General features: G+C 39.9%; 1 protein-coding gene across 2 annotated transcripts in view; it reads left to right on the plus strand.

Annotated features, from left to right (window-relative positions):
• Positions 1 to 13,361, plus strand: part of SDG40 (SET domain group 40) — a 98,222-nt gene that overhangs the window by 39,160 nt on the left and 45,701 nt on the right. For both annotated transcript variants that reach the window (XM_089439514.1, XM_089439515.1), the window contains 3 exons: positions 7,249 to 7,380; positions 7,537 to 7,677; positions 7,799 to 8,161. In XM_089439514.1, coding sequence (XP_089295640.1) covers positions 7,249 to 7,380; positions 7,537 to 7,677; positions 7,799 to 8,161 — 636 coding nt within the window. The remainder of the gene's footprint in view (positions 1 to 7,248; positions 7,381 to 7,536; positions 7,678 to 7,798; positions 8,162 to 13,361) is intronic.

Genomic DNA, 13,361 nt, shown 5'->3' on the forward strand with positions numbered 1-13,361 from the left:
AACAATAATTGGTACAATAGAAAATCCTTAGATTACCAATACATTCCATACATTAGGCATAAGATCAAAATTTCTTCAATAAAAGGCTCACTTACAAGATAAAATGCATGAAAAATCCATTCATTGATCCAAGATAACTTCTTCAAATCCAAGACAAGAGCTCCGATAAACAATGTCCTCCATAGATCACATCTCTCCAAAGATACAAGAGGCCGAAATTCTCCTAAGGAGGGCCTTATAGTCCAAGTGATGATGAATAGAAACAATGATCTTCTCTTGTATTGATATGAGGAGGACGAGTCCAAATATTAGTCTAAAAGCCCCTATGAACAAGTTAAATCACAAGAAACCCTTGGGTTACAAGCCAATCTTCTAGCTTTTGATCATAAGTGCAAAATAAGCCTACATGTGTGAGCTGCTAGCCTTCTAGGGTTGACGTCATGCTGGAAATGGTTGTTGAATTTTGTAGCTATGGTCAGTCTTCTTAATTAATATCTTAGCCCTTAATATATATGTAATAATGAATATAAGACATGTTCTTCATGTTGACTTCAAAAGAGAAATTTTGAATTTTGAAATTTAAATTATTTTTGCCTCCAAAATGTAAAGTTGGCCCTCCAGAAGTTTAGGTTGGCTTGCCCCTATAGACACACCACTTGGGATCATCTAATCACTATACATATGCCCATTCGACCTCATCAACTGGCAAGTAATTGAAACCTTCCGAGGCAGAAAATTCGAATGATTTGAGGCAGAGAATTCAAACCATTTGAGGCAGAGAATAAGATGAGTCTAAGACAAATCAAAGGTAGAGTTTTTGGGCATAGGATGCCAAAATTCGGCCCTAGCATATCATACTAGGCCAAGTTCATTGGGCAGCAATTTGACTTGTCTAGAGGGCATTTTGACTTGGTATGACCAGGGTTATGTTACTAGTTAGCTTGACTTTATGTTTGACTTGATGTATCCTTGTTGAGCTTAATGATTTCTCTATGAAAAGGGTTGCTTGGTTTTTTTTTCCATGTGGGTTTTCCCAGGTTAAATTCTTTTGTCTCTTGTTTAGTTGTCTCTTTATGATTCCACTGGCATTTTGTTTCTACTGTTGAGATCTTCTATGTAATTACTTTATGATGAATGTGATTGCAAGAAAAGATTAACCTAAGAAATCATAAGAAGTAATTATCAATTTAGGAGATCCTTGAAAAATCAACAATGCTCTCCATATGCCATGTACAAGTGCTAGAAGGTGCCAAATGTGATGTAGGAGCATGTAAATATCATGATTTGAGGGTTGGCCCTCAAATCCACCTCAATGGCTCCCTGTGGTCCCAAAACCTAGATGGGGCACCACAAAATGGTTTCTATGGGTCTTCAACTATGAGAAGTGTCCATCTTTGTTTCAATGTCGAGGGCTTTCAAGGTGCTACAAGCCTTTCCAAGTCTCTGAAGGTGAAACCATCCTCATCTGGGCCTTGAATTAACTGCCATCCCTCATAAGGTGCTAACTGCTAGGCCACCCTGGGGGCATGCTGGGTCTAGATGTGTCATCTTGAAGAATAATCAAATCCAATGCAAAGAGGCACATCGTCCAAGGAGTGCTCTAGTACGTGCGTAATATGATGGTGCTGCTGGGAGGCCTAAGAATCTCAACATTTCACTTGATAGTGCTAATATATCCCTCTAATGGCCTGGGTACTTGTGGGTAAGGTGACCGAGATATGCGCTGCTAAACCACTTGATAATCACAACACATAGTTTAGTGAAAGCAACCAATCATTAGGGACAAAAATCATTATTGCATCTAAGTGAACCAAGCTTGAGTGTCTTGGGCTACCTAATACTTTATATAAAGACCCCCTTCCAAAATCAGGGCGTCGAACTCGTAATGGTGTTTTCTCCCTAGGTAAGAGTGGCTAAAGGACAACCCTATTATGTGTTTTTGGCCCCTAAGGGGAAGTAGCATTTCGTCAATCTACCCTTCAATTCATAGGTGTTAGTGTAATGATGATAGGAAGGCGATAAGACTTGTGGCCAAGTGCCATGGTCGAAGGGACTGATTGATGGGGATCCACACCTAAAGTGTATAGATGTGAGAAGGGAGCAATCGTGGATGCATGAGTTACCAACTTGACCTTTGTTTTTCCACCTCTCTTGTGTGCGCTTTACTTTTTCTTGACTTTTCTTTGTATTATTGCTCACAACTCAAGGGTTAGATCTTTCTTTGAGTAATATACTAGTTGTATTACCCCTTAAGGATGGATCATTTCATTGCTCATTGGGGTTGGGACATGCAACGGTTCCTTTTGATGATGTAATGGAGCAACATGTGCTTAGGAACTGTTTGATGGCCATACATAGTGAGATAGAGCTCATGCTAAGCTTTTGCCCACGTGCTAAACATTTTCATCTTTTCTTTTGATTTTGTTTTGTGGCCATGATATGCTCTTTTTGTTTCTTTTAGCTGCATCAACCTCGGCAAAGTTTCTAGTCCCTATCTGGGTATGTGGATGGATGGGTGCCAAATCCCAAAAAACCAGTGGTCAGTTGAACCCAAAGAATGAAGGTGGAAAATGGGGCTTGTGATGTATGATGGAAAGCGGTAAGTATGACATAGAGATAGGTGGAACTATGCTATCTCAATCAGGGCTTCCCAAGTAGTGCCCCTCCTATACCCATCGGGCCATTAGGGGAGGTCCCACTGGAATAAGATCGAAGATTAACCCACCTTTTAAAGTGAGAGAACATTATTACGGTCAAAGCCCATCCTTCTTCCAGATCACCGCATAATCCATATCAAATGCCCAAAAACAAACAAGCATAAGCACTCAATTGCAAAATGAGCAAAGTACCTTTTGAGTGGAGCTTTGGAAACCCACCTTCGTCCATGTGCCCTTGCCTGATGGATGAGAAGCATATGGCTGATGCAAGTGGCGGAGATATATGGCATATCATTAGCTAGTGGTGGCTGTTAGGAGCTGTTGGCTGCATGGATGACTGATTGACTGTCAAAAATAGTAGAAAAGATTTCTCCTAGGTTACCCATTTCAGTGGGCAACAAGTCACATAGTAATGATACCCTCTTAAGGATACAACTCATATGGTCCACACACACCTAAGTGTATCAGGTCCAAAATCCCTTTGGCCCCTAGTGTCGCTGCTCAGAAAGCTTTTCTTTGCGTACTCGCCTAGTGTGCAGCCCTTGCAAAACTCATGGCACTTGACCTTAAGCTTTGGCATTCCTATCAATTTCGCTGTCTTGGATTCTTGAGCCAAATGTATACTTTACCCTCCTCAAAGGTTATGATGTAACCTTTGTCCTCCAAGGTAGCAACTGAAATCAGGTTCTTGGTCATGCCCAAAACGTACATGTCCTCCACCAACAAGGGTTTGCCGGACTCACTCTGAAACTTGACTGTGCCAATGCCAGCTGCCTAGTTCTTGGCATTGTCTCCAAGTTCTATGTAGAAATCCATCTCCTTTTCCTTCAGGTTGGTGAAGTACTTGACTCTCGTCATATGGCAAGAAGCCCTGCTATCAATATACCACACGCTGGTGGCAATTAAGCTTGAGAGACAAGCAATGAGTGAAAACTCATTCTCAAACTTTGTTGCAAACTCGTCCACTTCTGCAGTAGTAACAACTTGCTTCTGTTTGCCCCCCTTCTTGTTAGGGCACTAGCTGGCGAAGTGTCCTGGCTGATGCCATGCAAAACACTTGATCTTACTTAGGTCCTTCTTCTTCTCACCCTTTGAAGATGACCCATCACTTGGCCCCTTCTTGACCTTAGACTTACCCTTGCCTACTAGGGCAAGATTCTCCTCCTCTTTGAATCTCTTCTTCTGGTCACCACGCTGAGCTCCCTCTCAAATTTCCTCCTGGATGAAATCATCCCACATCCTTTCCCAAGAGTGCAGGTGCTCTCGGCCAACAATACACTTGAAACACCTCCCATTGTTTCGTAAAGCCATTCAAGGCTATACACACTAGCTCAGGTTCTGGGATTGTATCCCCAATAATTGCCATTTTGTCCCTCAACTGCGTTATCCTGGTCAAGTAGGTGGCTATACCCTCACCCTTGGACATTCTGATGTTGTGAAGCTTGTCCCTCAGCACCATCTTACGACTCTGATAGTCACTTTGGTACAACTTGGTGAGTGCATACCGCGTGTTCTTAATAGTACCTTTCTCCAACAGATGGGGTATCATTTGGTCTTTGACCCCATCGAGAATAATCCTCTGCGCCTTGGCCTCTTCAACCTTGTGAAGGTCTAGAGCAATTGAATCTGAATTAGGTGGAGTAACTGTTGTATTGACAAAGTTCCACAGTTTTTTTCTCCTTGAAAATTGCTGTGATTTGAACCCTCCACTGAAGATAGTTTGAGGAGCCTTGTTGTCTATTGTCATACTGAATGCTGGTGGCCATGGAAGAAAACCCTAGAAGCTTGTTCGCTGAACTTTGATTGCTTGAACTGGATGAGAGGTTTTTCAGAAGCCGCTATCTGAGGGTCATGTGAGGCTGCTGGCTGGAAATCTGCATCAATGGGAGAAAATTTTCTCCTATATTTACCCCTTTACATGCATGGGTAACAGATCCACAGCAGATAAGATAATTGTATGAATGTCCAACGCAGTGTTGCGGGGGAGCGCCCCCCCCCCCTCGCTCCCGCTCCCGATCCGCGCTCCGGGCGGGAGCGACTCGGGAGCGGGTCGGGAGCGCGCTCCCGAAATTGCTCCCGAAAAGGGAGTGATTTCGGGAGCGCGCTCCCTAAAAAAAATTTCGCTCCCTGCCTTTTCGGGAGCGTTTTGCCTTTTTTGCATTTTTTTTTTTGTAGCAATGTTCGAAATGCAATTTTTTTTGAAAGAAACAAATAGTTTTTGAGTGGGGCAACTTAATGATCAAGTCTAGGCCCTAGTATTGATATGCTATTCATGGTAATGTTAAATTCTTAAAGTAAAAGTGACATTTTCTTTAATTTTCATTTTCATCCTTTTACTTAAATTTTTAACATTACCATGAAATGACTCAGGATGTTTGAGAGTGGTTTCGTCCTCATTGGATTTCATATGGAGAAAGTAGAATTTTAGATTTCATTCAAAATCCAGCAGACTTATCAGTTTTTCAGGATTTCAGGATTGGGGGATTGCAATGTTTCCATTGAATTTTGTCATGTATTAGGGTATGGAACTCATATTTAATCAAGAGTACCAATCCCTCTATGTACCTTGATGTTAGTGACATTGGTTGTCGAACTCCTCTATCATGACCCTTCTAAAAATGTACGCATCACTCAAACAAAATCTTGACTTGACATGCTATGCTTTTTCTATCTTATGTTAATGCTTAGAGGGTGATATTAATGACAAAGATCCCTATACAGATACAAAGGTAATGACAAAGATACCTCTGGATATTAATGCTTGGAGGGTGATATTAATGACAAAGATCCTGATTTTGCAACAAGACTAAAAAATTAGACATTTCTCGTGGTGGCAAGAGGCCCAAGCATAAGAAATAGATAATAGATTTACTTCTCTTTTCTAGTTTCTAGTAGCTTTTATAACTATTGACTCTTTCATATTTATTATGATATTTTTTTAAACAATATATGACAATTTAAGTTTGAAGTTGGCAATTATAACTCATTAGTAATGAATTATGAATATGATGCTTCATGAAAGTTGAAAGTTGTTTCATTTCATTTCATTTTATAACATTTCATTTCATGTTAGATATTATTTGTTGTAATGGTTACACTTAGCTTACAAGTACAACTTTGGTGATCAATGATGATAAATGTTATATATTGAATTTTGAAAGCTTGAAACTTTAAGATTGATGAATCATGAGACTCAATATGTTGTATGTTACTATGTTACTAACTTGCGGACGTGGTTGATGAAGATTATAACTTCTAGATGATTGTTGTTATATGGTTCAATCTATGCTTTTTTATGTTTTTTATATCTAATTCATCATTCTACATGTTTTTGTTGACATATATGTATCAAAAATTAAAAAATATAAAAAATATATATATTTTTAAAAAATCGCTCCGGGATTCGCTCCCAAACCGGGAGCTTCTGAAAATGGTCGCTCCCGCTCCCGCTTCCGCTCCCGCTCCCCGCTTCCGCTCCCGCTCCCGCTCCCCGCTTCCGCTCCCGCTCCCAAGTAACATTGGTCCAACGAATGGCTAAAAAAGAAGGTGAATGGGATTGAAGAAACCAATACAATCAACAATAAACACCTGTGGTAGTCCCTAGGGCCAATTTGAGAACATACTATAAGTTGCTTGCTAATACATGAGAAAATTAAAAAAGAGATAGGTCAATTGATGTCAGAAGGAAGGGAGAGAATAAGCAGGGGCTAGATATAAATGGGGCCCTAACTCAATATCCACATCATAGATGGAAATACGGTTAGAAGAGAAGAAATTTCTTTGTGCCCTTGCTGATTGTCTTACAAGAGAAAGTAATTATATGAATTAAGCTCACTAGACATCAAATGAACAGCCATGGACATGGAAAGTGCAATAAAGCATCAATGTTGACACTATGAAGGTATAAGCTTGTAAAGTGTATTAAAACCAGAGTTTGGTTAGTTAGGACAACTTCTTCAAGAATCTAGTAGAAGTTAAAAGATTTATATGAACTTTATCCTTTATTTCTTGAACCTCTCTGTACTTTATTGTTGCTGTACATTTTGTTTTAGCAGATTTATGTGGGTGAATATAGACTTTCAATTATTTTTTTTCGGTCATTCTTTAGGTTTTCTGGACTCTTTGTTTAAATTCCATGTAATTAGACTTTTGTATGGAGAATTATGGTCCCAAACTTGTGCTTATTTGGAGAATACATGTTAAGAGATGCATGGTTGCATACATCTATTGAGTTGATTTTGGGTTGGGTCTATTATGATTAGTGTTCAAAAGGCCAACTGGTGACTGGGGATGAGCCTAAGAGCTAGTTATCACCATCACTGAAGGGCTGCAATGTTCAGATTCTTTCTGCATCAGGGTTAAGTTCAGAAATTGTTATTCTGTTTGCATGCTTAAATAGAATTTTCCTGTTCAGTTGATTGTGTTCAATTTAAATATTTTGATTGAATTGACCAATTACTTTATTTTCTACGTGATTTGATTTAGATTTTTTAGTTCAGTTGTGACAAATAGAATGAACTGTATCTCAATTTAATTGTCTATCAGATATCTGCTACTTTTCCTGTCACTTATATCAGTGTGTTTTTAACAGGTACTGGTTGTTTATTTATTAACTGAGGTAGCAAAAGGGAAGAAATCATTGTGGTATCCTTATTTTCTGCAATTGCCACACAACTATTATACGCTAGCCAGCTTTACTGATTTCCAAGCTCAAGCTTTGCAGGTTTACCTTGCTTCCTGTAACATTTTTATATCAGTCGTTCTGGAAAAGATCTTTAATGTAATGTTGATATCCAAGGCTCCGTGTTATAGGATTCATTCAGTTATGTAATATATTAAAATACTTATTAAATAGTTTAATGACAATGGAATAATCCAGGCCGAGGATGCTGTGAAGGTTGCACAAAGGGTTATTGTAGGGGTACATCAAGAATGGAAGGAGTCACAAGTTTTAATGCATGAAGTAGGATTAAAACGCCGATTCGCTAATTTCAAGTCATGGCTTTGGGCCTTTGCTACCGTGAGTGAGTGGCTGTCTTGACACTTATTTCATTATTTCTGTAACTTTTGGAATCTAGTACCTAACATTGGCTTCCTTTGATTTGTATAAAATTGATTTCACAATGCTTTGATGTTGATAGGTATCTTCCCGTACATTGCATGTCCCATGGGATGATGCTGGTTGCTTGTGTCCAGTGGGGGATTTGTTTAATTATGCTGCTCCTGGAATTAATATGGAAGTTGTTGAAGATACTGTTGCTGAGAAAGAAGTCTGTGGTTCGATGTGTTCCCGGGAAAAGAATTATCAAGGCAAACATTGTTCCTCAACCTTCGTTCCTGTGCATTGTGAAAAAGAATATTTACCGAACCAAGATAGAATTAAGGAAGTGTCTGAGAGCAGTGGATGTAATGACTTGAATAAAAGGTTGACTGATGGTGGATTTGAGGCAGACATTGGTGCATATTGCCTTTATGCAAGGGAGCGATATATGCAAGGAGAACAGGTTTGTTTTCCATCATATATTCAACCTATTATCGATTGATCTATTTGAATTGCTAAAATCTATGTGATGTTACAATTAGCCATATAACCACTCATGTTGCTTATGTTGCTTGACCGGCAGCTAGTTTTAGCCATTTGTAGCATATATCTCATATTTTCCTGTTAGTGGTCTGTTCAAATTTTGCGGCTTTCTTTTTGGAAATTATCCCAATTTTGTTGTCCAGTTTCTGTTTTGTTTTTTGTTGTACTGATCTGCACGGAATAATGTGGAAAGTTTTCTTCCTACATTCTATTTCCATTGGTTGTTTGAAATAAATTGCCCTTGTTTTCAACATGACAGTGAAAGATAAACTTGTAGTTGTTCAGTTAATCTATACTTTCAATGGAGTATGAATTTTGGTATGCCCTCTATTAATTGTCCCCAAAGCATGTGGATGTGTCGTCACCTTGGAGAACAAATCCTTTGCATTTTTCGGTCCCTACAGGATAGGGGGATACTGGGAAAAGTCTCCTTTGCTGTGGGGATGCCCCTACAGAATAGGGGACATTCCTTCTTGTTTCTGGGATGTCCTTGACATCTGTCCATTGTCCTGTACATGTTGAAAGGTCTCCAAGATAATTGGTGATGAGACATAATCACTTTTAGGTGGTTTAGTCTAGGTATGTTCCAAAATTATTTTGTAATCTATGCATTTGAATTTTGGACTATTGTATTTTTCGTTCTCTTGTATTTGCAATATAGACATGTGAGGAATGTTATAATGGGAAACTATGTCAATTTTAGGATTGCAAAATTTTGTTTATTTCGAAACTTTATCTTCAATATTAATATTAGATTTTTGCTGGACTAGTTTCTTATGGGTGTGATGGAGCAAGTTCCCCCTTCCCCAATCTGGAAGAGATTAGAAGCAATGTAGCTAGCTTACAACATTCCATTCAAAGTCCTTCAACTAAGGATCTACAAGGGGTGTTTACCTATTCTGCCAAAGTCACCCAGGATTTGCATCTGAGTCCAATTTCAATCGCAAGCACATTGAATGACAAGTGTGGGCACAAGCTAGAACAGCATAGTAGAGACTTGAACCTTGCTGGGGGCAATCACAACACCCTACGTTCATTGACTGAACAAGACACCATTGACAAGATTAATGTTTTCTTCAAGAACAATTTATTCTTCAAGTTAATCTTTATCAGTAGTGTACAATTATAGCACCAATCTGGTACTGTTACCCACAAATAAGTGGGTAACCCATGGAAAATATTTTCCTCCTCCTTGGACAGCTGGTCAGCCAACAATCCTATTGATCAACACATGACATGATGCTGTAGACCCTCCACATATTGCTCCGGTCAGATTTCTTTCTCCGCATCTGGCATTCCTTCTTGAAGGAATGTGGATTATCCATTGACAGGTACTTTAACCATTTTGTAATCAGGTGCTTTTACTTAGTGTTTTGGGGCATACTAAATATAAATCAAGGGGTGATTTGGGTGATCGACTGATCTTTATTATATTCTCATTCCCTCACTTCACCTAGGAGGTTAGTCTTTTACTCTAGTCCAGGGGGATCTCCTCTGAGGCCTTAGGGTTATAGGAAGGACACTATCGGGGAGGCTTTAATTGAAGTAGCACGCCCATAATATTCCATACTTACCACTTTCCATCTTTTCCTCTATTCCATGTCCATTCTTCCAGCCTGTGGTCATTGGTCATGGGAATTGGCACCTTCTCATCCTTATCCTTGAGTCTGGGCTGGAAAACTTTGCCCTAGAGGTTGATGTAGCTAAACGAATGATAGAAGCAAAAGAAATCCACAATGAAAGAAAAAGATAAAATGCAAAAGATGATTGGGACAAAAATTAACAGGTGGGAAAAAGTCTAATATGAGCTCTACCTCCCTCGTGAGCCATCACCTGGTTCCTAGAGCACTTGATTCTCCTTCCATAAAAAGGAACCCTTGTATTGTCTCAACCCTGATGAGTGATAAACCACCTCATCATTAAGGGGTAATAAATGCTAAATCTCTCAAATGCAAGTTTAAGCTCCTGAGTTGTGCACACATATCAAAGCATTATCATAAAGAAGTAAAAGGTGCACCGAAGAGGTAGAAGAAGCAGGCTGAGGAAATGGGGTAACTCATGCCAACACTATTGCTCCCTCCATACATCTATACACTCAGACCTTGGACCACCATTAGCTGGTCACTTGGCTATGGCACCTTGCCTTGAAGCCTTTTCGACTCCATTACCACCATCTACATAGGCACCTCTGGATTTATTAGTTAAGTTGGGACCTATCACTTCTCCTTGGGGCTGGAAACACCTAATAGGGTTATCCATCTAGCTATCCCTAACATAAGAGAGGGAGCATTTATACGAGACTCAGTCTAGTTAGATATTTGAAGGTGATCTTTGTGTGAAGAGTTCGCTGTGACCTTGACATTAAGTATGGTTGACTATAATGCATCTATGGTTTTTGTTACCTAATGATTGTTGATTTATACCTTATTTGGTGGATGTTTTGTCTAGTGGTTCACATCACAACAACAAAGGCTTCTTGAGGTGATTGCCTCACCGCTTCAATAGAGTAGTAGAGGCCGTACTATCTAGTGTGGAGAGAGAAATTGACTGTGATGATGCAACAATGCCTACCGAGAGCAGAGCGTTGGGCTATTTAATGACTTGTTCCAAAACTTAGATGATGATGTCATCCTTGAGATGACAAGGGAGGGCTTGTACATCACGTTGGAGCCCCAACACTTGAGATATTTAGTGCTACGTCATGCCTTTCCTCCTTTGAGGGTGACATAGGGTACCTTGGACATGACATGTTAGCATGGAGTGAGTTTGGATGGCTTGCACATGATCCTTGAGATACATCTTGGAGTATGGAGCACTCATTAACCCTTATCTCACCTTTTGTTGGCTTATTGTGCTCATTTGTAGGGTGATGTCATGCTTTTGGAGCTTTTATTCCCAAACATTGTGAAAATTCTGAAACCCCGAATCCTACTACAACAACTGATTAAGTTTCTTCTATTTGTTAAATAACTTGAACAAATTATTTACTGCATCCTACGGTAAATATCGAAACTAATACACTGCAACCTTCACAAATACAATACTGCGGAAGAAAAATAATGTTGGAAGAATAGATGCCAAACACACAAATATCACTGTGATTTTTAGACCAATGTCCCCGGAAAAACCCAACTTGGGAAAATCGGTGTAGCAGCTGAGGGTTTTATTATTATGCAGTAGTAAATCTGAGTACAAATCTATGGATGCTCAAATCTGTAGGAATTTACAGGGTAAGTTCCTAAGAAAGAACACTAAAAGGACACCGTTCACAACCAGATCACAGATCAATACACCAGTATTTTTGACGTGGTTAAAACCCTCAAAGAGGGAAACAGTCCACGGCCTGCGCCAACGTGGCTACTACAGGCAATTTATTAATCAAAGAATGAAAATTTACATAAGCTTCTCTCATGCACGAATTACCCGAACAATGACCCTCCATGCGCTTTAAATAGAACTCATGGACCAATCGGGTGTCAAGCCACGGATCAAGTGTCGGTAATACCGAGGAGAGAATGAACCGTCGGATCACTACATATCGTGACCGTCGGATTGTAAGTTACAAAATGTACAACGGTAAAGAAACACACTTTACCTAACTCTATACCTAACTCTAAACTAGACCAAGTTGTACTTAACTATTTCCTATGTGTCGGAATATCCTAACATCCCCCCTTAAGAACAACTTGGGATAGGATTGAAGGATTTACAAATATGACACAATAGGAGAAGGAAGGAGGCACTAGAGCCTATCCCCCCTTAGTGACAACTTCCTGAACTCCAAGCATATATCGAAGTTTAGTGAACTTCGCCTCTGTGAGAGCCTTTGTGAAGATGTCTGCAACCTGATCATCTGTTGAACAATATTGCACTTCAAGAACATGGTCATGAATGAGCTTTCTGATGAAGTGCATGTGTAGTTCAATGTGTTTGCTGCGCTGATGCTGGACTGGATCTTTGCATAGCTGAATGGCACTTTGATTATCACACCAAAGTGTGGTTGGATGCTGCTGCTCAAAGCCAAACTCTGATAGGATCTGATGAAGCCACAAGGCTTCCTTACTAGCTTCCACGGCACCACGATACTCTGCTTCTGCTGACGAAAGAGAAATGGCAGCCTGTTTCTTACAAGCCCATGTAATAGGTCCTGAACCAAGAGTGAAGACATAACCGGCAGTAGACTTCCGATCATCAGGGTCACCAGCCCAATCAGAATCAGTGAAACCAACTAATAGAGGAGCTGCTTTGGCACTGTAATGAATCCCAAACTGTACTGTACCTCGAACATAACGAAGTATTCTTTTAGCTGCTTTCCAATGACTTTCACGGGGGTTTTGCATAAAACGAGCAACAAGGCCAACAACAAAGGAAAGGTCAGGACGAGTATGGGTTAAATACAAGAGTTTTCCTACAAGTTGACGGTATAAGGTAGCATCAACTTCAGGAGAAGTACAAGAGACTGAAAGTTTGACTCCAGACTGAAAGGGAGAAGGGGCTGGCTTACAGTCTTCCATGTGAAAATGACGAAGAATATCACAAGCATACTTGGACTAGGAAAGGAAAATACCCTCCTTGGATTGCAAGACTTGAAGACCGAGAAAATAGTGTAAGTGTCCTAAGTCTGTCATTTCAAATTTCTTTTTAAGGCTGGACTTCACATGGTTTATAAGGTTGGGATCACTACCAGTAAGAATAAGATCATCAACATAAAGAACAAGGATGATAAGAGAGTTGCCCACTTTCTTGGTGTAGACAGTATTGTCAGAATAACACCTAGAAAAGCCAGATTCTAAAAGAAAGCTATCCATTTTGGCATACCAAGCCCGAGGAGCTTGCTTGAGACCATAAAGGGATTTCTTAAGTCGACAAACAAGGCTGGAGTCTGTTTGTATGAAGCCAATGGGTTGTTCCATATAGATTTCTTCCTGCAAGTCCCCATGCAAGAAGGCAGATTTAACATCCATCTGATGGACTTCCCATTTTAAAGAGGCAGCAAGGGAAAGAACAAGGTGGATAGAGTTCATTTTGGCAACAGGGGAGAAGGTTTCAGTGTAGTCAATGCCTTCAACTTGTGAAAAGCCCTTAGCAACAAGACGAGCTTTATGTTTATCAACTTTCCC

Source organism: Pinus tabuliformis, chromosome 9, assembly GCF_031772625.1.
Source record: "Pinus tabuliformis cultivar Carrire ecotype Pingquan chromosome 9, CPIR1, whole genome shotgun sequence".
NCBI lineage: Eukaryota > Viridiplantae > Streptophyta > Pinopsida > Pinales > Pinaceae > Pinus > Pinus tabuliformis.